Source organism: Poeciliopsis prolifica, unplaced genomic scaffold (genome assembly GCF_027474105.1).
Source record: "Poeciliopsis prolifica strain line A6 unplaced genomic scaffold, Auburn_PproV2 SCAFFOLD015, whole genome shotgun sequence".
Lineage (NCBI taxonomy): Eukaryota > Metazoa > Chordata > Actinopteri > Cyprinodontiformes > Poeciliidae > Poeciliopsis > Poeciliopsis prolifica.
This window is the reverse complement of record NW_026562390.1, coordinates 11,435,785-11,460,522: the sequence shown is the minus strand read 5'-3', so window position 1 is coordinate 11,460,522 and position 24,738 is coordinate 11,435,785. Positions and strand designations below refer to the sequence as shown.

Genomic DNA, 24,738 nt, shown 5'->3' with positions numbered 1-24,738 from the left:
AAGAGTTCAACCAAATCATGTCCTGCAACTATAGTGTATGTTTCATTATTAATTTAACAGTTTGTTAGATTAGAACGCTGGTCATTTTCATTATTACATCCTCATTATGCACCATTGTTCTCCCTTTCACCAGAACAATACTTCCTGTAACTCACCAGGTATACAAGCTGGCATGAAAACGAACACACCCAAAGAAACTGACACAGTCACTGACTTTTACGACTCTAATTTTCCTCCTCTCCCCTCATTAATCTCTGATGTGTCTTTTATTTATTTATTCTACATAAACCTTCTGTTAAAATCCACTCAACTGATTTTGTTCTGCAGCCACCTCTCCCGTGTCTTTTTCTGTTTATAAATTGATAAATGTGTTGCTATCTGTGCTCGTGTCTTGGGCTTCAGCTTTATTTCCAGCTTCAGATCAGCAGTCCCCCCTCTCCTGCCTGTTCTCTGGGCATAACCTTAAACTTCAGTCCAAGTTCACAAGCAGGTTTGCAGGTTTTTAGGCTTGGCCCAGGAGTGGTAGAGTGTGTCACTCCCCTCCCCTAAGCACAGGTGGACTTGAAGGGAGCGCTGCCAAATACTTTTGGTTGAGAAGGAGGGAGGGGTGTTGGCTTAGGCTGGGTGGGTGTAGCAGTTTTGTTTTGTTGTGTTTCTTAGAGAACTGTGAAAACAGTACCTTTTCACTCCCCTCAAATCACAGACACACCTTCAGAGCAAATTTTTGAGTGTCTACTTCGGCCGCTCTCACTTTCACAAGTCTGCCAGAGTTGAGTTTCCTGACAGGGAGAGAGAGCGCACCAAAAGAGGAACTGAATTCAAAACTTCCCTTCCTTAAAGGTCAGTGATATTGTTCTGATTCACTCTTTTCTTTTCTGCATTTGTTTTCACTGAAACACAGCAATTTCCTACATTCTCTAAAAAAAAAAACATATAATGGGAGGCTTATAGTATATAGCTATATATACAGATACATTTTCTTTCTCTTTCAAAAAGAAAAAAAATCCTCAAGCATGCATCAGAACGAGGGCTGGTCTGTGTTGTTATTTTGTGTTGCAAGTGGCTTCAAGTCTCTTGTTAAGAATAAAAAAGATATAAAAAAATACGTGTCCAGCAGTGCAATCCAGATGCTTTCCAGAGCATATTTTGCAACAGATGTGCAAGCAGTGAAAACCTCTCTGAGAGGAAGCAAGTGAAAGCATGACAAGGCTGGAAATATATATATATATTTTTTTCCATTCTTGCTTCAACTTATCAATTCAGCAGCTTGTAAAACAGCAGAAAGATTTATGATGCTTCGTATTCCTGTCAGCCTTGATTCTGACTTATGTGTAGATGCGCCGCAGCACCAGAGTGTCTCACTGATAAGGTTGTAACAGCCGACAAGACGCACTGAGGGGAACATCTGTCCTTTGCGGACTCTATTTATGCTGTTAGATGAAATGCGCCTACGGTTTACATTAATCTTTGCTTCAGATCAGGCACTCTGTGCAGCAGATGAGGGGGCAGAGGTGTGAAAGTCAAAATTATTTCACTCTTCCTGTGATTCCCCATGAAACAGCATGAATAACTGTTAACCTTTAAGGGTGATAGCACTATATGTCACGTCTGCTCGACTGCGGAGAGGCACCTCCGAGTTTGATTTGTTGCAAAATGATCGGAAAGTTTGAACGGAGTTTGATCATTCCGTTGAGAATAAATTAGACTCGAGTGGTTCATTTAACTTTTCAGTCATTTGAAACACACTTCAATCAATGCATCGCAATCAAACTGCAGTTGTTCACAAGCTCAATCAGCTCCCAACACTGATCTAAAAACAGTCAACTGTGGTTTGATGCAGTTTCACATCATATAAACCACATTAACATTTGTTTTTATTTTGAAAAGAGACAAAGCGAAAAGGAACAAAGATCTGAGAATAAACTTGATTTTGAATGGGTTGCAATGCAGAACAGGAAACATGCAATTCTGATAATCAAAAGCACTTTTATGTGACTTCATTTATACAAAAAAAAACACATACTGTCAGCCTTATCAGTGTTCATCATTAATACATTAAAGAAAAAAAAAAGCCAGCAGAACTTATAGAACCATCTTCCTGTTGCAGTGAGGGTGAGATGGAGGGAAAAAAAACAAACTCCACCACACCTCTTCTCTTCACATGCACACACCCTTGACTATAGCCCTCTGTCTGCCTCTTTCTCCCTCCAGGATTATCTCAATTGAACCTGATCCTCTGGAGTCTTTTGTTGCTGGGCCTCTCTTACGTCGGCGTGTTTAGCAAACATCACCAGAGGCAGATTTCATTCGTGTTTGTACAGTCCCGCCTGTGGAACGCTGCGCAGTTTAATGCTGTGCTCTTAATGTACTGACTCTTTGAAGGAAGCGACCGCATGAGTCTGTAAACCTGAGAACCAAAAAGGAAAAACAGAAACCCTTAACTGAAAGGTTTAACCCTAAAACACCAAATGTAAAAAAAAAAAAAAAAAAAAGAATAACATAAAGCGAACTTATTAGTTATGATTTTAAAGCCGTGAATTAACTTTTGTTACTCCTAAGGTTTTGGAAAGCTTAGTTAAACTTCACGAGCGAGGCTAGCTAATTAGCACCAGATGTGTAAACGCAAAAAGTTCCTAAAGTAGAACCTGTCCAATAACATGTAGTGGTTACAAGAGAGAGAAAAGTAAGACAACATGACCCCCATCTCAAAATAATAATAATAAAAATAAAAAACAGATGAGAAACAGTTACTGACCTCTATCAGGAAAGGGCCACAAACTTTTTTTCTAACGCTTTAGGACAGAGAAAACATGGCACGGTGCAGTGAGAGTGACCCACCAACCAAAATCACTCCAGACACATTGACAAGTCACCTCAAGGTCACAAAATAACCCAGAACGACATCTAAAACACTGCAGGCCTCATTCACCTCAGTGAAAGTTATTCAACATTAAGAATAAGACGACTGCCGAGCAAAGAGAGCACTAAGGCCCCAATTATGTTTGCCAGAAAACATTTAGAAGATCACCAAGAGTTTTGGGATGATATTTTGAAAAATGATGATGCAATAATAGACCTTTTTTTGGAAGATATGCATCCAGATACATCTGGATTCAGGACCTGGATGGGCACAACAAAATTGACGGAACCACAAATTCTGCTCACTGACTGATAATCCTAAAGGAGAATGTCTGCTCATTGGTTCGTTACCTTAAACTTAAGCGAATGCGTCTCATGCAGAATTTCAAGAGCACACCGCCAACTTTGCCTCTGCATGCTTCAAAATCAGAGAAAAATGAAGGTTTTGATGTTAGTCAAGGCTCGAACTTAAGTCTGACTGAGATGTAGTAGCTGAACAGGCCTTTTACGTTTGAAAACCCTCAAAAGTGGCTAAATGAAAACCAATTCTACAACGGTGAGATTTAAGGGACAATTAGCTTTGTTTAAATAAAAGCAATAGATAAATCATCGTTATCCATGTCTGGAATTTAAATTTGTGTAATGGATGATCTGAAACATAAATAATTAAATAAAAATTAATAATAATAATGAGACAAGAACAGAGAATCAAAAGGGAACAAATGCCTTTTTAAATCCCTTTATTATGCAAACACAAAAATGGCAATGTTTACGTTTTTGTGGGTTTTGCAACTAATAACCAGTTCTTTAAAGGGTTGTGCATGTTTAATGAATGAGGATGTGGCTTCATGACTGCAAAGATTTTTTCCCAACGCATTCATTGTGATGCTAAGAGCGTGAATGAGTCCACACGCCTTCTTCCCACCTGACAGTGTGTGGGCACGTCCATGTAACAGCGTTTACACCGGCACGGTCAAACTAAACCTGACCTCCGATGACAGATCCGATCACGGCAGCTGTCAAAAACCAGATACACTTAATACAAATTGAAAGACAAAAAAAAAAAAGAAGAAAAGCTTTTGGCATGTTCAGTTTGAAACAAGTGTCTGTGTGTTTGCATGTCTACAATGAGATGGCAGCCATGTCTGTGAGCGTGTGCGCTCGTCCGCCCCCCTCCGTAGGATCGAGGTCCAGGTTTTGTTGTGTGGAGTTGGGCTGGGTGAGTAAGCCGCCCCTCACAGATGAATAGGGGATGGGAGGAGGCTTGAAGAGGCTGCCGTGGGTGTGAGGCCAGAGCCTTGCCAAAAAAGCTCCTTCTGTGGGATTTGTGTACTTTTTTTGCGTGCCTCACGAAACACAGCGCTTGGCTCTAACGACAAAGCACCAGCCACGGGAGGCAGCCGCTCGCGCTCGCAGAGGTCAACACTCCCGCTTTTTCTCCACCTCTTTTAAATCCTCCACCTTTCTTCCATTTACAGCTTGCATCATTCTTTGCAGCTTTTTTTCCCCCCGCCCAGTGCCTTGAAAAAGTATTCATGCCCCCTCAGACTTCTCATCGCTCTGTGTTACACATGCAAATTTTGACGCATTAAACCAAGCAAAGTGAAATGAAAATGATGCCAAAATCAGAAACGGAGGTCCTCTGATCTTCTTTTACACTGTGAGCCACAACTATAAAAACATTAGAGTAGTCCATTCACATTCTCAGTTGAGAGCATGTGGCAAAATCCTGAAAACTTCTAAAAGTTGACAACACTCCACAGAGGATTTGCTCCATACTAAGACTGAGCAAGTGTGCAAAGATGCATGTGTGAACTTTTCTTCTGTTACTTCAAAACTTGCCAATACGTTCAGGAGAAGACATGCAGCTGTTTGCAGAATGGCACCAAAACGTGGCTCTGCAAGGATTTTTATTTCACTTTGTAACCTTCATGTTGATCCATTAAAATTAGTGGTTGTGAAGCACAAAAACATGAAGTTCAAGGATATGTTTGCAATGCACCACAAATAAGTATGTTTGTGTTCAGATCTCCTTTCAGCAATTACTGAACCCCATCAAACTTTATGACTGACAGAACCCCATCAAACAAACAAATTATATTTAATATTTGTTGAATTTGAATAAACAAAGTTCACAAAAAACATTGGGTATACCTCATTAACAACTGACAAGTTTTTCCATTTTCTTTGAATCTATATTATAACATCAGAGTCATAATGCGTCTTACGGTGGTTTTTGTGATCATTAAAGAGGTCAAAGTCATCTCAGAAACACGCAAGTCTTTTGGTTTCAACTTCAGAAATGTCAGTGACAGCCACAATTCATAAAGCGGTTGAGAAATGAAGCATTTGTACATACAAAATTGTGGGTGTTTCCTGAATGTTACCTAGATAATACTAAATAGGGCCCTGTCACCACTGGCAACCCACCTAGCTTCAACCTAGAGACAAGTACAAAGAGACATAATTCTCAGCTTGGCAGCAAGACGAAATAATCATCTGGTAAATTAGAAAATTAAAGCTCTGCTGTAGAACGCACAAAGACGCGCAGGAAACACGGAGTCGAATGTCATTCAGCATGAGAGAGTTAAGGAGAGACAAACAAGAAAGAGAGAGAGAGAGGGGAAAAAAGACACGATTTCATAATGTGTAAAAGCAAGATCTGGGTTGAATAAGTGGGTCCACCCACCTGTATGTGAGAGGCAGTGAGAGAGAAAGCAGGGCTGGATGGCAGTTTTAGAGACATGAGTGTGTGGGTTAGGCTAGCTGGCCTGCTTATGCTATCTAATCACTGGGAGAGAAAAAGGGAGAGCAGCGTGCCTTGATCCACCCACCCACCCACCCCAGACAAACAGCAGTTAGCCTGCTAAGAACTATACGTGGCCGCCTGCAGCTCCGACTCGTACATGTGGGAACGGAGATAAAATGTGACAGAGCATGCAGGTAACAGACATGCAGCACAATTATGTCTCATTCGCTGCTGTGGCAGAGAGACACGAGTGTCAACATGGAAGCCACCACGGGTCATGATGATGGCATACGAGGGATTTTTGTATGAGCGAAAATCCCGCTTGATGCATTGTCATTGGTGAACATGCCTAAAATAATCCAACAGGGTTCAAATGGAAATCAAATAAATGAGAGAATATTGGTGTAATTTGTTGATTTAACCTCAAGATGACTGTTTAAATGATTGACCATGAAACATTTCTGCACATTTTGATTTTCTTTGTCTCAGAAGATCAGGAGATTTGCTCATTTTTTTTTTTTTTTTTTGCATCTTTGTCGGAAACAATTTAGTTACCTGTTTTAATACCTGAGTGGGTGGGATGCAGGTGACTTTGCATCCAAAAATAACTGACCTACACATCACAGTTGTGTGTTAGTAAGCGTGCATGTGGTTCAACGAGGTCCGCCGCCTCGTGAAGGCGTGTGTGTGTGTGTATGTGTGTGGGGGTGTGTGTGTGTGTGAGAGTGTGTTTTCATGACAGGCATCTGTCTCCCCTGCCCTGCAGCCTGACTGGTTTTAATTAGGAGGTGTCAGAGTGCCCGAGGGCTCTCCTGCTGACACACACACACGTACACAAGCATACACAGACGCACGCACACACACTACCCGAGGGCAGACAGAGGCTGTCCCACCAAGGCTGGCCTCCTTCTCGTTATCACCATAAGGAGTTGTCCTCATTCACCTGACGACCCTCACAGCACACACTTACCCGCGCGCACACACAAATGTTGACACCAGGCCAATCAGCTGAACACAACAACTGAAATGCATTGCAAAGTTTAATCTTCCAAGTGGTAGAAAGAAGTTCGACTCCTCTAACATTTTGTTTGCAGTTCAGAGATTCGGATAAATAGTTCAGAATAAATTTCCATATTTGTTAGGAGCAGGACAAAAAAGATCTCTTCAAACTTTATTAATAGTCATCTTTTTTTTTCTTTTTTTTTTTTTTACTGTAAGAAAGTTGTTCAGCTTCACAATGGATTGACAAGAACTCACTCAGCCCCAGCTGTGTAACATTGTAACTGTGCCTGTCTTGGTACTCACAGTTCCCAATGTGCAGGATGCGTAGTTTACCTCCCTTTTGGCAAAGCTTCCAAAGCTGATTAGGGTGTTTGAAAAATGAGACACAACAGGAGAAAGTTAAGCACAGACAGGTCAACAGAAAGGAAACACCCTAACCTCACTCATCCGAATGGCATTCTCCGAGGTTAGCTCTAATGACTTCACTGAGACGACAGAGTGTTTACACAGATCCCTTTTTTGTTCAAGTTGCTATTCATCTGAGAATCAGTCTCTGTCCTTGGACTTTTGAAGGCTGAGTAGGGAGTTGGGGGGTTCATATGATGCTATTTCTCTCTGCTGACTGCCTCCTTTTCCTGCCTCTCTCCCACACTCGACCACACCTGGCCTCAGAAACACAAGGGTAAAGGTCACAAGTTGGTTTGGTGGCGTTAATCTGCCAGTGCTTCTGCAATCACCCATAAAGAAGGCATAGATGGTTGGAATTATTAATTTTTTTTCATAAAAATGCTGTGCAGGGTGTAAAATTAACCATGGATATTACTGAATGCATCATTCTCACCATGAAACAAGGTAGCAGCAGCATGCATGCCTGTTTTGACAAGGGAAAGGAAAGCTGATCAGAATCTCTATATGTGTGAAGACATTTTCTAAAAGATTTGCAGCTGTAACTGCAGTAAAAATGAGCTCAATAATAATTCAAATAGTACCTAACTAGTAAGAAAAATGAAATGATTTGCAGGGATGAAGTACATTAGCACATTATTATTTGTTTATAATGTGGATGTGTGAAATGGCAAAAGGAAACTTGCCCTGGAGCTTGAAACAAGTACAACTCATTAGCAACAGAGAAAAATATTGTTCATTCATGGCTTAAGAAAGGGTAACATCAACTGCTTTGATGACCCACTCGACTTCCTTTGTAAACCCACTGAATTGTGATGAAACAGTCTACCAGGTGTGTAGGTGCTCGATTGTAGGTGCTCGATTCCATTTAAAGGCCGATCAACATCCTGTCTAGGGGGGTTTTAGTAATTGATATCCTCTTTTTAAATAGGTCAGGGTAGAATGCACTCACATTAAGAGTGTGTTTCATAAAGGGCAATGACAAAACTGAATGTTCATCAACGGAAAAAAAAGTATTTGTCATTGATCTCTTTGTTGATTTCACATCAATAATTTACTCCCACCACCATAATTTCACCCATCAGCTTCTCTACATGGACTAGTTCAACGAAACCCTTCGCAAAAGGTAGAGTAATGTGTCAGAAATATCTGAGTGTCTGATCTATTCTAAGAAAAAGTTAAATAAGCAAATCCTCCTGCACAAAATAACAAAAAGACAAAAAAAAAAAAAAAAAAAAAACTGTGGATGAAGACTAAATCTTAGTGGGGGTTTAAGGTCAAAATGACAAAAAAAAAATGTCATAGGTTAAATTCAAATTACTTTAGTTGAAGTCAGAAGAATAATTATTAATCATCATTCCAGTTACAAAATTAATCGGCTAGGAATCAAGAGCACCAAATGTGTTGCTTTGGTCAGATTGGTGTCTGTGCAGATATCTGAGCTTGTAGGTCTTCAGAGTACAGACTTCATTATTCGCACACATTATGCATACGCATTCACACATTATAAACTTTGCCATCTCCAGGGCGAAATTCGATTCTTAGCAGCTCATTAGTCCACTGAAGTAGGGAATCCAAAAATTTTACTTCAAGTGATGCATTTACTGGTTACAACATTAGAAAATAAAAAATAAAAATCAACAGTAAAACCGTCTCCTACTGAAGCAACAAGCAAAACTGATTTAGAGTTGACATTTTGAACTGTCTTTAACATTTTATTTACACTTAGAAAATTAAAAATTAATATTGCATAATTTTCCATGTCCATTTTCAGGAGAATTTGGACCTTTATTTTTACCATAAGGCAGCCACCTGTTTATAGGACCAAAGCTCAATAGGATAAATCAGTGCAAACAGTACAAAATCAAGTCCTATTCTTTTTGTACCAGAAGGAATCAAGATACCAAGCGACCAAAAGTGCAGTACAAAAATGACAAATAAGTGAAATGACCATCATTCTCAAAGTCTAGATCTGTGCTGTGGCAGACTGAATGGAGAGACTGTGCTCCTTTTACTTTCCAATTGTTTGTACATTTTTTGTGCTCTCTTGATTTCATGTTAAAAAGCACAGGGATCCTGAACTTAGCCAACTTTTAGCCTTCTTCTGTAAGTGACTACTTCAACACAAGTGTTGTGTGAAGCACAATCTGCTAGTGCTTGACAGTAGATTCGCTGCGGAAAATAAGATTAGAGATTAACTAAGTTAATAAGCATCAAAAGTAAGCAGTTATGCAGCTGAATTACCTCCAGAAGAAAATAATATGGATTTTGGCTAAATCTACATTATTCCGATATGAGGCCTGTAGACATTGACAATCTACCAGCCTCATAATATTGAGATATTGTGAATTGTTTTTCAAAATACTCAGCCTCGCATTTAGGACATCTTTCTGTTCTAGATGGTTTAATCTTGACGTTTTATAGTAGAGTACAGTAAAGCAAGCGGAGAATGGCATCCGAGCCTCCCTGACTTTATGTTAAGCTGCTTCCTTCACACTCCATCCCTTCTCCAAAGCGCCAATCTGGTGGCATGGTACGCGTGTCCTGCTGGGAGCAGCAGGTGGCGGTAAACAGGTACGCTGAGTGGCCACTCAATCAGTCAGACACACAGACAAAACAGATGACTCTTACTCAGCCCTTTGAGTCCTCATGTCTTGTGACTCTAATCACACGAAGAGTCACGTATTTATGAGTACTAAGTCGACACCAGATGAGAACACTAAGGAGAAAATCACTCCTTTCAACAACTGTTTCACATTTTAAAAGAAATAATAAAGAAATCAGGAGTCTTGCCTTTTTAGATATTTCTTTACAGTGTGTGTCACCAGATGTGGAGACATGCTTTTTTTTTCAATGGTAGTTTTCCATTTAAGAAAAAGGATCCATTTGGGGATATTGCCATCCTCACAGGTAGGAGTTAGCAAGCTGCTATAGTCGCTGTGCTCCGTTTAGAGCAGATAGTTGCCCATATAGGATGGCAAACTCTTATTTTTCTGGCTGTCTGGCTGGGCTACGAGCAGTTTGTGGCTAACCCTGTTTATATATACTGGATGCCAATGTGAGCTGCCCTCAACTCTCACCCTGTACAAAACAGTGTAAACCACCATCGGCCCAGGCTGTGGTTTGCCTTGGTCCATGTTTTCCTCGGTAGGGGGAAGTGGGCATGGCAGCCTGATGTACACTCATTCTGATTTCTGCTTGGCTAGTCAAGGTTTATAGCAGAAAGTGACAGCTTTTACAGAATGATTGTTGGTTATACTGTATGGATGGTTTGAAGTATTTTAGAAGATTTGTAAATGCAGCAGCCACAAAGAAAACAATGGCTTAGAGTGTGTTCTGCCTCTCTGAGTGGAAATCCTGAGCCGATACTTTGAAATATATGTTTTTTTTAGCTTATGCTGATGGTTACATTAGCTTGACGTGTTACATGTATCTCTAAAATGTAAAAAAAAGAGGAGTACTACACAGGGTGCGGTTTAATGATGTCACACAGGAAAGCCCAATGAATGCTCCAGATTGTGTGAATGTGCTTTGTCATAAGATTTGGCTTGGCTATGAAACATTTGCCCTATTTCTTTCTCTGTAGTTCCTCACCATAAGAAACAAGCTTTGACACAATAAAAACTCAAATCACAGCAGAACTATGGTTTTTTTTTTTATAGTAAAAACATATATGTTAATGGGGTTAAAACTCAAAGTAGTAAAAGGACAATAAAATATGGTGGTGTATTTAGGCCCTTTAGGTCTGATATTCCTAAATCAAATCTGGTAGGACCTCAGTAGCCAGTAGTATAAATAATTACTCTCTGAAGGCCTGAGAGGTTAATTGGAGATTATAAAAACAATATAATGAGGGACAATGAACTAAAATAGAAATAGTATTGCACAACTGAGAGACTGTGCAAGGAGAGCGAGTTCGTGGTAGCTTTGGAGGAGCTGCAGAGATCCACAGCCAGTTATCGACTCGACAACGCTGGCCTTTAGTGAAATGCTTCAGTTTACGCAAAAGAACTATAGGAGACAGAAACAGCTGCAGTATGTAACTTTTATAATATATATTTATTTTTTTTTTTATTTGCCAGTATGTTGTGACAGTATGAGACAGATAATGTGGAAAAAAATCAAATCAAGCTACTCTGCCTTCTCTCAGTGCTAAAAATCAACAAGCATAGCCTGGAGGCGGGTCTTAGCGCTGTCAATCATGCTAATATTTCCCCTTATCACCCAGCTGTCTCCCTTAGCCCTTTGATCAAGCTTTTCCCCGTCAGCAAAGCCTGTCGTGAATGCTAAGACTAGTTAGAATGGCCACTAATGACAACTGATAAATGGCTTTGTTGTAACAGTGACTTGATTCCCCACCATTTGTGCATTTCAAGACCTTAAAAGGATAGTTTAGATTAAAGCATATTTATTCATTAGAGTGACTCAAAGTTCAATTCCTACTCCAACAGAGAATCAGCAGCAAGAATTGAGAATTTATGTTTACATGTTTTCTCCATTCAGGCTAACTGAGCTTGATCCATTTTCTAAAAGTTGAAAATGAAAAGTTTCAGTCTTGTAATGCGGAGGGCTGCAACTGCATATAATTATTTCCCCTAGCAGTGGTCTATCACACGTAATCCAACTAAAATGCATTGAAAAGGTGGAAAAATTCAGAGATTGTCGATACTTTGTCTACAGTATGAGGCATTGTGTGGTTTTGATGTTTAACTAAACCCCACTAAGTTCAATGACTTTTTTCTTTTACTTTTTTTGCTTTAACTTCCCCTTCTCCTCCTCAAACGGAGGTGATGGTGTGATCAGCAACTGCCTGCCTGTTTCTGTGCTTTCTGACTCAAAACAGGAATCCAACGTTCAGTCGTCTGAGCTCGGTTTTGAAACTTTGGGTTTTATTTGACGGTTTAACAATGCACGTCTGCTCTCTTGCCTGTGGTATGTTTCTGTGTTTGTGGTCGAATTCAGTCTCAGCTTTTTAAGTAATATTTCCTTTCAAATTAACACAACTCCCTGAACCAGCCAGCTTTATAGAAGTCTCGCTCTCCGTGTGTGTAGGTTGCAGCATGCCAGTGGGCTGATTTATTGTGATGTTTTTCAGTAATTAGTCTGTTCTAAGTATTTATGGAGTCTGGTGACCACCTCGCCACCTGTTTTTGAACTAAGGCTTGCCCAGAGCGGTCAATCGCTTGTTAAATGCTGGATTTATGACAAAAAGCAAAAACTTCCACTTTAAGAGTTTGCAGCAGCCGAAGAGTAAATAAAACAGGTGTTAAAAATGAAAGCAAGCAGCTTCGAGATGCAGTCGTTTCTTCACTCTAGTCGACGGAGGTGCACAGAGATGCTGTCCAACTTTTCTCTCTCAGTCTCCGCTGCTTTTTTTAACCCTCCCTCGGTCTCCCCAAACAACCCCTTCGAGTTTCTTTGCCCCGGTCCCTTTACAGCAGAATCCACTCTAACACAACTAAAAATTCATTTTGTCTGACCTAAATCAGAGGGTGTCTGCGCCACGGGCTTATTACACACTGCGCTTAAACTTGTGTTGTGGAGGAGGATGGGGTATTATTATCTTCCAGCTACCCACCCTGCTATAAAAACTAGTGGTGCGACATCTCCACAGCGCAGTGCTGCTGCCCTCCCTCCCTTCCTCTCACTCCCTCGCTCTCGTCCTACATGAGCTGCGCGCACACACTCTGAGCCGCTGAGCCTGACTCTAAACTCCACACGTTTACAGACCCCGACGCTCACACTCGGCTCATGCACCGCTCCGTTCCCCTCCACTGGATATTTTCTTCTTAAGGTGCTTTTTTTTTTTCCCTTCTTCTCATTTTTATTTTATTTTTCTGAATGGGCATCAGTGCCCAGAGCCAGGAGCTTTTGAATGGACTGACCTGCTTGACAGCTGGGCAAAAAAAGAGAGAAAGAAAGTGCGGCAGCTGCAATTGAGTTTTAAGAGAGGGATGCTGAGAGGTCAAGTGAGGAGCAGCGGAGCCTCTTAGTAGTCTGGAAATACAAAGACACGTGAGGGGAATCGTGAAAGCTGAAATAAGGTGGGTGATGCTGGCTGATAGCTGTGGAATGTCAGAGAGCGTGTAAATTTAATGTGAAAGCAAGACCTGTGCGCCAAGCACATAGGTGTGTGTTGGTGTGCGTGTGTGGAAAAGTCTGTAATAATTTGTCAAGGAGTTACAACATGAGCACGATGGTGGACAAGCTTACACTTGTGCATTGTGTTACAGCGTGCACATGTGCCTTACTCACTGTTTATGAGCGCTGACGCTCTGCTTTACTCTGGAAAGGCATGAAACTGGTCAATAAAAATGACCCAACATTCACAGTTTTGTTCATGGTACGGCTTAAATACATGAGATGTGAAAAAATAAATAAATAAAAAATAAGAGGGAGTGAAAATAACCGGAGGAGATGGAGCATCATAACACATCTGCAAAGTGGCAAACAGAGCAGTTTTCAGTGAAGTTTTAAGTGTGTGTTTGGGTCATTTGGCGTAATTACATATTTCAGTTTCCATATTCAGGCGACGTTCTCTCGGCGAAATCCAAAATAAATACTCAGGTGATTCGTAGAGTTAAAGGAGGTGTTTGGGAGTGCGGACAAAATAAAAACATGTTGTGGATTCAAACTTAAGCTGCAAATTACTGTTTACACGCCCCTTCTCATCGCCTTCTTACGTCACGTCACAAAACGCAACAATGACATAAAAAAAGTGTCATGATTAAAGCTTTTTACCCGCTGGTGTTTGTTTCACTCAAGTTTGTTTTGATCATAGCTAAGCAGATAACACTACTGTTAATGACATAGATTGAAAGTATATAAAAAAGGAGACACCTCCTCAACAGGCTTATTAATTGTGATAAAAAAAAAAAAAAATAAAAAAAAAAAAAAATATAATATATATATATATAATATATATATATATATATATATATATATATATAGTAGCAGATCTGTGTCAGAAAAAAGCTGTGCTTCCTTAACTACTGTAACTGTACATAAATGTATATTTGAGTTTTTCAAAAACACATCTGCAACTTTGCAGTAGGAATTAATGCTCAAGTTTGCTTTACAACATGAGCATTATACATAAATATATCGGTTGCAAATATGCTTCTTACATAAATATATATACACATACACACACAAAGGTTAGAATCCAATGTACGTAATTAAAATACACACAAAAGTAGACTGAAATAAACTTGAACACAAAATCAGTGATTTGTTCAGCAAAAATGTGAATATATATAGTTGTAAATCTAGTTAACTTTTACTCCAGCTTACTCCGTCTCTCTCTGACATGTCTTCATTACAGTGCAGGTCCCATTATAAACCTTCCTCCGCTGCTGTAATTGACACCACTTAAGCATGAAAATTGTCCCCATGTACTTGAAAAAGTTTCAAAAACTGTCCCATTATAAAATAAAGAAAGAAAAAAAAGTAGCATGGAGCGTGAATTGTGTCCTGCAGCAACAAGTGCACTGTTTACTGGTGATAATTACACAATGGCTTAAATGAGTGTCCTCTCTTTAATGAGGGGTTGAATTGTCTCTTGTCAAATTATTGGCTGGGCAATTGTCCGTCTGTGACAGCTGTTTAGCAGGCGTTTGCTATGGCCAGTTGGTGACGGGTGGATTCTGGCTGATGGTGATTTAGCATGTGGGTCAGGTGTACGCGCTGGGCTGACAGGGCTAAAGTGGGCTTTTCCTGTTGTAGCTAACAGGCCAAATGAGTGTCTGCTTGTGACAAGGAGGGTTCGAGATGGACATTAGCTGCTGATTTGTGGCCTGAGCGGTCAGGGCTGGGGACAAGTTAGCAACTCTACTCCGGGCATAATGATGATACAGCTGCAGCATGGACAGAAAGAGGAGGAAGAGGAGGAGGAGGAAGATTAGGAGGAGAAGGTGGTGGTCAGGGCCCGGAAAGCAGATGAAGTTCTTGAAGAAAGACAACAAGCGAATAGAGGTGACACATAATTTGAGGTGGGAGTGCTGAGTTGAAAGTGTTGGTGACTAAGTGAGGCATGAGGAGACGTGGCCGCTGCAGAGAAAGACACAGAAAAGCCTTTATTAGAAGCAGTCACTTTGGAAGATCTGTTGCAACAAAGCCTTAAACAGAATTACCGCAAACGAGCCATGCGCATGAAGTTATGACACAAAATTTAGGTTTCAAAAACCCAAAATCTTGCCATACACCACTGCTATGGCTTAAAGTCCTGTTCGAGAGGAGTCAGAGAACGTGCTTGAATGATCTGAACTTTTTCCGGCCGCATGAAGCATAAAGTACCGACGTGTTGACGCTCCCCCCTCTATCGCTTTGCATTGCTGGTTTCCTGGCTCAAAAAAACCAAAACACGGCTTCTACACCTTTTTCTCCCCAAAACAGTTGACTAATTTGCAAAATAAAGAACAAAAGATTAACAATCGCAGTTTTCGAGCTAAGGAGTGCTACCCATAAATGTTAAAAAACATCAAAGTTTTATAAGCACAGATAAGAGATGAGTGTGTTAAGCAGCAAACTGCAGGCTAGTTATTCGGGCAGACACCCCAGCTAATTACCAGCTAATAAAATCTTATCGTACCTCTTATAATGACCAAAAGGGAATTGAAAAATACAAATGCATTTAGATGTTTAGGTACATATCTAACTCAAAATAAATAAATGTAATTCAACATTTTTTTTAAGTACGATCACACAAATCTTACTGTAATTTAGCAGCAGAAGAATTTTGTTGAATTTGTCGGTTTTAGCTTATATATTATTTATTTTGCATAAAACATCTGTGCAAATCCAGTGAAAAAATGGTGTTTTCTTATTTGAGATTATTATTCTGGGAAAAGCTCATCCTGACAGAAGGGTTAAAGACGTAACTTTTGTTGTTTTTATTGATTAATTTAAAGTCTGATCTTTAATGACCACTTGTCACAAGCTTCTGAGAACCCACTGAGACTTTTTTTTGTTGTTGACGATCTTAACTTTGCTTTAAGAAATAATGGACTGTGAGTCATACTAATTACCAGTGCCCTTTCTCATGGCGTCCCCACCCTGGCTGCTCGGATGGGTGGGTGGGGTGTGTGCAAGTGCGTGTGTGAATAAAGGGTTAAGACTGTTTGGCTTGATGAAATGTCGCTCCAGGACCTTGCGGTGGGAACGCTGTGCCCTCCTCCCCTCCCTGCCTATGTGGCACATCCTCCTCAGATCCTCTCCACACTGTAATTAGGGGGCCGGCCACCGAGAGCCAAACGCTGCATCTAGTGGCAGGCAAACAGTGGGAACGAAGGGGAGTGGCGCTCGCCGGGGCATGGAGAGAGCGAACGGCAACAGCAGCACGTGGCCCCACGGTTCCAGGAGCGAGGTGGGATGGTTCGAGAAAAGAAACGGATGACGGCTGGTGCGCCCGAGCCCTCCCCAGTCCCAGACTCTTTTTCTCTCTCCCTCTTATCCACTCCCGTGTTGTTCTAAGCTTTGCACTATTGTTTGCCTTGGCAGGCTGCTCCAGGGAGGGGCCCCTCGGCTTGTGTTTGTGCAACCTGTTGGGGAACTTTTAGGGCCATCTGATCTCTAACTGGAGATTCTCCCACCTTTTAGCCAAGCTGTTTCTCCTGTGAATGATGTACAGAGGTTGCGAAATCCCCACATCTTTATAAGCCAAGCCCCAAATCCAAGATCTTAATGGAAAGACATTTCCAATAATTCTGGATGAACAAAAAAAAAAAAGTAGGGAAAAAGTGAAAGATATCAACATGGGATGTACAGGTGGCTAAGGTTGATCAAACAGGCTAAAGCCTTTAATATTTTTTTTGCAGACTAAATTCTGATGAATTAAAGCAGCTAAAAACATTAAACTTTTAACTTAACCTTTGGATCTAAATAGTGACATTCTCATAGATAACGAGAATGAATACAGAATGGGAACAAGATCAAAATAATATTTAATGTACTATTTTAATTTCACTTGCTTGCCTCCTCCCTATATATGTGGTCATTTTTGTTCTTCGTTGCACTGCGAGGCAGGAGATCTGGTCTGCAGCCCTATACGCTGCACCACCGCCCCCTCCACAGACATTTTAATTATGTCCACACTGTATCAATGGCATGAACTCGGCTTCAGTTACCAAGCAACAAGATCGACAAGAATAAACTACATGTAAGATTGGTATCCAAGTTGCGTACCTGCAGGTGAACTTAAGGAGTCTGTGTTTTTGTTCCCTTATATTTATTTTTTCTTGTATTTTTCTCTATTGTGATTCTGAGCTGCATCGAGAAGAAAGCAGAGGTACTTTTTTTGGTGTATGTGTGTATTTATGTGGCTTCAGCACTGGCCCGTTTAGAGCCAGTCAACAATGCAGCTGTGGTGTTCGGGGCCGCTTCAAAGTGTTTATCTACACATGCCTCCGGTGACCACCAAAGTGTGGATGGCTGAGTTTGAGCTCTATTCATAGATGTGAATGAGCGAGCGCTCTGCCAGAGGAAGTTTTATCACTCTGAGCATAAACAACAGCACAGTGAATCAACAGGTAGGAACTCAGGAACGCCGGGAAAACAAGCCGAGGGAGGAGAGGTTTTTACGGCTCACAGAGAAAGCTCTATTAGGCCTCCGCCGAAGGAGTGTAGAGCTGATTGCAAGTAAGCATTTTTGACAGGATACAGTATCTAGAGAACGATCTGACCTCTTTTGTTGCTCTCTCCCCCTCTTCTTACCACATCCCAGTCACAATCTGCATTGTTCACATGAAGGTATCGGTTTGCTCCATGCTCAAATCTTCCAGGCACAAGACGAGAACGATGGACATGATCGCAGAAACCTCGCACGCACTTATCACGCCTCTCAGAGCCGAAGTAAAAAGAAAAAAAGAAATTTTGAGAAGGGTGCTTTATGCTTCATGAAGAAGATGGGCTTCCCTAACTCACGGTTGCCACACGAGGATTTGTAATAACACATTTCAAGAATAAATATTACCCAAGAATGTGATGTTTGCTCAAAGTTAGGCGTGCTGTATTTACCACTTGTTGCCTGCACTGCACAGATGGCACACAAACAAGCGCTGCAAGAAGGAATAAAGCTTGATTGTGGCTCAGTGCGTGAACATTAGTTTTAATCATCATCGCTTATTAAGTCCTTTGCAAAACCCAACACATCAAGTGTTGGTCGAGCATATCTGACCCACAGCACTCTTTAAAGAAATGTTTGACCTTTTTAAAATTTAAAGCACCAACTACAAAATTGCCGAAGCATCTCACTGAAAATGAAGTTTCACGATGCAGCTCTTTCAGAAGAGGGGAACAGGAAACGAGACTTATCATTAAATGCCAACAGGAAATCAAACGAGGCATGTTCAAATTAATCACTGTTTAATATGTGACAGTTTGCTACGCAGCTGACATTTGAATTATTCGGTTCAATTCAGATTATTTATAAACTCCCACTTCAAAATGGTTGACTTGCTGATTTTGTTTGCAATGCAAATTATTTATAGCGACTGAAAAAAAAAACCTCACCATTAAATATATTTTTTCTACAGCCATATCAGTTTATGTTGTGATGCTGTTATGCAGCTGAAGTCTGGTTTGCAGTGAAGTCGAAAAGAGGCGAGAAAATAAAACATGATAGATCAATGCACCAGCATGGTTTGATGCAACTGAGCAAAAATAAAAACATGTTTTCATGTCCAGTTAATGGGAATGGGCTCTCCACTGTAGTATGTACAATGTGAGAATATTTTTCTGTACACGCTATGACATAATAAATATAAAAGGCTATTCCTGCAGTATGTTTGGCCTGCAATTGAACATCTGTGGTTCAAAATCCTAAATATTCAGATTGGTCAGCTGCATAGTTCTAGGTTCTTGACGCAAAAACAGGCATTTCAATGCCGACTTTGGCACTAGGATCACAATAACATAAAAAAAGAAAGAAAAGAACTATATATCAACCTGAACTGAGTTATTCTGTAGTGATTATAGACGCTCTAAAGGCAGATTTCAACACACATCTGTCAAATTTTTAAACTTGCAAATTCTCTTTATGGTGTAATGGAAAGGTTTTATCAAAAATATAGTAGCTAAAATCTAGCATCCCTCTCTCTCAGTTTTATCAACTCAATATAAATACTTCTGATAACTCATAAAATAAATATATTTTTTTGTTTGTTGCTTTTTTTTTTGGCAGAAAAAGCTTGCTCAGTGGAGTGAGAGTGTATGAAGTGTGTAGGGGCCATTCATGTGAAAACCACCACTGTTTAGTTTTAAATCAGAATAGATTTAGTTTTTCATAAGGTGCATTTCATTCAGATGCAATGTAATTTAAGCAAAGATGTCTTTTCAGACGTTTCAGTTTGTCTGACTTTGTTGCGGTTTCTATTTCAACAGACACAGAGGGAGGAGGATGGTTCATCACAGAGAGGACGACCTGATTGGGATCCCTTTCCCAAACCACAGCAGCGACGTTCTCTGCAGCCTCAATGAGCAGCGGCGAGATGGACTGCTCTGTGACGTCGTCCTCATTGTCCGTGACCAGGAGTACCGCACCCACCGCTCCGTCCTAGCTGCCTGTAGCCAGTATTTTAAGAAGCTCTTTACCGTTGCGACCACAGATGGTGGAGACCCCCATCACACCGCTGCTGTGTATGAAATCGACTTTGTGGCTCCAGAGTCCCTCACAGCTATTCTCGAGTTTGCCTACACCTCGACCCTGACAGTGACCGCCTCCAACGTCAAGGAGATCCTGACCGCCGCACAGATGCTTGAGATCCCCTGCATCATCAACGTGTGTCTAGAGATCATGGACAGCGGAGATGGAGGTGGAGGAGGTGGCAGAGATGGAAAAGAGGACGAAGAGGAGGAGGATGAAGAGGACGAGGAGGAAGATGAGGAAGAGGAGGACGAGGAGGAAGACATGGGCTCCAAGAAGGATGAGCAGGAGGAGGAGGAGGACAACGTCAGTGAGAGATCTATGCAGTCGTTGGAGAGCAGAGGCGAGCGGACGCCTCTGGGGACAGAGGACTCTTCACCTCCCAGCACCTCCACTTATCAAGGACAGCTGGACCAACTGTCCCAGTCACAATCTCCAGACAACATCAGGGGTAAACAGGTATGTCTATTTTCTAGTAGTGGTGCAATCCTAAATCCCACTCAAAACATGAGACTGTAAAAGAATCCCTTTAGTTTAGCCCTATTTATGCCATAATCCCAAACTTTTATGTCATTCTCTTATCAAATCCCAAAACACAGATTTTATATTGGTAGTAAAAGAAAAAGGAAAGTATTTTGTAAATAGCCTAAAAATAAGTCTTTATCTGGTAAATCCATCCACACAAGAACTACTTCCTTTCTTATTTCTACATCTCAAAAATAGAAAGCACAGCATTTATGTTTCTTTTATGTTGTGGCCTTAATAATGTGCTACAGTTATATTAATAGACATAGACACCCACTAAAAGACTTGGTGGGCTTCCTAATGAAGGTTATAATATCTCGAGATCTAGTTACACTCCTGTTTGCTATTTATGTGTTCAAGTTTGTCACGTTACAGAAAAATTTACTGTTGACACTTTTTGTGTTAAAGGAGAGCATGGAGAGTCGAGCCCTCAAGGATTTCTCCATTGAGTCTCTTCTCCAGGAAGGGCTCTATCCCCGGATGTCGGCACTTGACCGGAGGGCCAACTTCTCTCCTCTCATGCCTGGCTTCTACCCCTCTATGTGGGCCGCAGAGTTCCCATCTTTCCCCCAGCAGCTCCTGAACCCTGCGCATCCTCACACTGCATCCTCACCGCAAACACGGTTGCCTCACACCTTCCCAACCTCCTCGCTTATCGAGCCCTCGAGGCCCCTCGATCTCGCTGTGAAAAGAGAAATCATCAAGGAGGAAATAAAGGAAGAAGTCCCTCCCAGCCTTCTACAAGGCGACTTTCTGAAAGAATTTGTCAGCTCGGGTTTGGGAGGCACCATCAATGCCGGCTCAGCGTCGTCAGAGAGTCACATCAAGGACGAGGCGGACATCCGGTCTTACCTGAGCTTCCTGAGCTCAGCATCCCACCTGGGGGCGCTGTTTCCACCCTGGCAGCTGGAGGAGGAGAGGAAGATGAAACCCAAAGCCTCGCAGCAGTGTCCCATCTGCAACAAAGTCATCCAAGGAGCCGGGAAACTGCCGCGACACATGAGGACACATACAGGGGAGAAACCTTACATGTGCACAATCTGTGAAGTGCGATTCACAAGGTACGTGAACAACAAACCACAGGAAGACAGTCATGTTCTGCTTTAAATGCTTTTGTGAAACAGCAGGGTTAACGGAAAAGTATGCCATGTTTTTTCTGACTGAGGTTAATCTACATTCATCTCATCTAAATATCAAAGAGCTCAAAGTGGAAAACCCCTCCACTCACTGTTCTTTCTATCAGCATTATCTCTGTTAACTACTTCCTCCTACTTTTTGCATTTTCCGCTTCTATTCTAGGACAAAGGTGTAATTTTGTCACAGTAGAAATTAAGCATTAGAAACTACAAAGAACAACACCCTCTCATTTTTGTCACTGTCTTTCAACCCTCATTACGAGTGCATTGTGTCTTTTGCAGGCAGGACAAATTGAAGATCCACATGCGGAAGCACACAGGTGAGCGTCCCTACATCTGCCTTCACTGTAACTCCAAGTTCGTCCACAACTACGACCTGAAGAACCACCTGCGCATCCACACTGGTGTCCGTCCCTACCAGTGCGAGCACTGCTACAAGAGCTTCACACGCTCCGACCACCTCCACCGACACATCAAGAGGCAGAGCTGCCGCATCTCGCGTCCTCGACGAGGAAGGAAGCCATCGGCCTGGAGGTCCGCGCCCGCCGCTGGCTTCCTGTGCCCTCCCACAGTGTCAGCCGCTCAGGTGGAGGAGATTGGGCTGAGTCCCGCGTACCAAGGGGTTAAGAATCACGGACTGGGGGAGCTCCTCGGCCTCAGTGGTAGAGGTTTAGGGTTTAAGAGTGCGGACAGCTCGGTCAGGGAGAGCAGGGAGGAACGGCAAGCAGAAGGAAGGCAAGTCGCGGAGGAGCAAAAGGCTGGAGCCTTGAGGCAGAGGGGAGTGTTCGCCTTTGCCCTAGCTGGAGAAGAAATGCTTACCCACTCTCCATTTTACGCTGCAACCGCTGACCCATGGACCATGAGACTGGAGCGTGCTCCACCCATCCCCGAGTCGGCAAAATGAACTCTAATCTGTAGAGTAAAAATAAGCACAAGAAAATCTCTTTAATTTCTGTGTCTATTCTGCTCCAGGAAGCTAAAGCACCTTTTATAAAAAGGAAAAAGTGAACTTTGTGAAGCCTGCTGATGTGGCAATGGTAAAGCTGTTTTTTCTTCTTCATACGGTCCAATTAAGTTATAAAATAGTTGTTCAAACCCATGAATGTTTACATGTATCTCCAAAGCATTTGATAATCCTGTAAAATGGTGTTTCCTTTTATGCAAAACGACACAGATCTGCCACAAAACAAGAAAAAACAAGATTTGACAGATTTGAAGCATTTTTGCTAAGAAAAAAAAAAAGTTTGTACAGCAGAAAATTTAAGTTTGAAACAATAAAAGTCTTTTTTCATAATAATTGTGTTTACATGGTTGAAATAACCAGAGCTTAAATAGTTAATTTGTCCATTTTTTTTCTTATAAAAAAAAAAAATCACAAATAAAACCACTTGAAGCTTAAATCAGGACGCTTAAGGACATTCATTTATGGGTTGTTATCTTCCTCTGCCTTGTTCTGATTTAGGCTCCTCATATGCACTATTGTACATAAAACCTCTGGCCGTGGTGGTGTTAATTACGGTGACGTGGCTGATGATGTAAAATAATCGTTATTAAAAAAAAAACAAAATATATATGTATTTTGCTCTTTACAGACTGAGAAATTCATCCAAAGATGAGTACTTTGATATCTGACTTGAATACAACTCTGTTTTAATATTTAGAAATATGTGTATCTTTGGATGCCGTACAAATCTGCCTAATCTACAGCCGCTTTAGCTACAAGAGTATGCTTGTGATTTTTTTTTTTTTTTTTTTTTTTTTGCTCTGGTGCAACGATTCAGTGGGAACTTTGGCCCAAATTTTTTTCATGCAATGTTCATCTCTGATTGGCGCACTGATGAGTGCAAGAATTATTTGAACTGAAATGGGAAAGTATTTTCTTGCTATTTATGTGTATTTAAATGAATGAGCCTTGGCTATATTTTGCAAATCTGTTTTATAAAGACACTAAATGTTGACCTTCACCATTGTCTGCTTGTATTATTTTGGGTGAATTACTTTAACAGCTGTGGACAAACTTAGTCGGCTGCATTAGGATCTGATTAAAGCTCGAGGGCGAGAGAATTGATTGTAACTTAAAAAAAGCAAATACGTATTTATGTGTGATAGCTTGCATCATCAGTACATAACGATGATGCAAGCTTCCAAGAACTTTCAAATAATTTGCATACCTTCATTTACATGGCAAGGGAGTAAAGTTAGTTTATTCTTCGAAGATCAGTGTTTTGTTATCTTCATTCTGTCTTTTTGAATAATGAAACTACAGTATTCAGTATTTACGCTCACAGAGAAAGTTCCTCCGTAGGTTGATCGGCAGTGTCAACCTACAGTGTCAAGATTAAGAACTGATTCAACTCAAAAACAAACAGATGTAGAGAATAAACAAATGCATGATCAGATGGTGTGTTTTGATGGTTTTGCTTAAATGTCCAATCGTTTTACTGATTCAAACATGCATCAGATAGTAGTTAGTATCGATGGACAAACTGTGAACTACAAAAAAAAAAGCATCTCTAATTTACAGTAAAATGCCGGCAGCTGTGGTTGCCATAATTTTACCGCAACCACAGATGCCGGTGTTTTACCGTAAATTGTTTGCTGGTGTTAACAAGTTCTGCTCAAGCAATGCCAAAAAAACGTATTTATAGCATCAAATGCAGTCCTACCCACCTGTTGCTGCTCAGCTGGTTCCGGCACTTTTTGCATATCTACAACTTGATGCTTGGTAGTATTTCCAGATTAAACAACAAAACAAATCAGTCATTTAAATAAGTTTAATTTACTGCTAAGCAAGGTATGTGTTGGGGCAAATAAACATTCCCGTATCCAGAGAAATCATTACAGCTTAAAAAAAACTGGAACTGTAGCAAAAAGGCTGGACAAGGACCAGAGCCTCTCTTGCTATAACACTCAGTGAGGAAGATGGTAAGGGAGATAAAACAATTTCTCACTGGAAGAAAACTGCAATATCAGTTACATTAATTTAGTTTTTGTTTCAAGGGCACCAGTAATGTGTATAGTATCCTACAGCTAACTGCACATTCATGTGGTAAAAACAGGCTTAATGCTTCAGGAGAAATCATCATAATGATCATTTTTGGACCATGAAAATATCCAAAGAATGATTCTTTACATGAGGAAAGTAATTGAGTTAAGCCAGGAACATAATGAGAAATAAACATTCATAAATCAATGCAGGTATTTAACAACAGTTTATGCTGAAGTACCCAAATGCTGACTGATTATGTTGTCCTTGTGCATAAAACCTCAAAATCAATCACAAGCAACACACACTGATTGTTTCTAAACAGAGAGCAACTGTGGTCCATATTTGTTTTGAACATTTCAAGTTTACGTTCCTCCAAAGTTATAAGAGCCACACTCTTCTGCTTCTCTGTGCTGACCTCTAGTGGAAAACAAGA

General features: G+C 40.9%; 1 protein-coding gene across 3 annotated transcripts; it reads left to right on the top strand.

Annotated features, from left to right (window-relative positions):
- Positions 1-753: 753 nt before the first annotated feature.
- Positions 754-23,336, top strand: LOC129366435 (zinc finger and BTB domain-containing protein 7C). Of its 3 annotated transcripts, none has more exons than XM_055040271.1 (4): positions 754-840; positions 19,394-20,114; positions 20,589-21,241; positions 21,599-23,336. In XM_055040271.1, exons 2-4 carry the CDS (start codon positions 19,410-19,412, stop codon positions 22,218-22,220), a joined length of 1,980 nt encoding a protein of 659 aa, XP_054896246.1. In that variant the 5' UTR covers positions 754-840; positions 19,394-19,409; the 3' UTR covers positions 22,221-23,336. The 3 variants fall into 3 exon arrangements, with proteins under 3 accessions (XP_054896246.1, XP_054896248.1, XP_054896247.1); XM_055040273.1 differs by lacking the exon at positions 754-840 and adding an exon at positions 4,055-4,078; XM_055040272.1 differs by lacking the exon at positions 754-840 and adding an exon at positions 12,663-13,059.
- The last annotated feature ends 1,402 nt before the right edge of the window (positions 23,337-24,738 follow it).

Excerpts from the sequence above, each read along its gene's own strand:
- LOC129366435 (XM_055040271.1), top strand. The coding sequence starts at position 19,410 with ATGGTTCATCACAGAGAGGACGACCTGATTGGGATCCCTTTCCCAAAC. Across the intron at positions 20,115-20,588 it reads ACAACATCAGGGGTAAACAG|GAGAGCATGGAGAGTCGAGC; the intron begins GTATGTCTATTT and ends TTTGTGTTAAAG. Across the intron at positions 21,242-21,598 it reads TGTGAAGTGCGATTCACAAG|GCAGGACAAATTGAAGATCC; the intron begins GTACGTGAACAA and ends TGTCTTTTGCAG.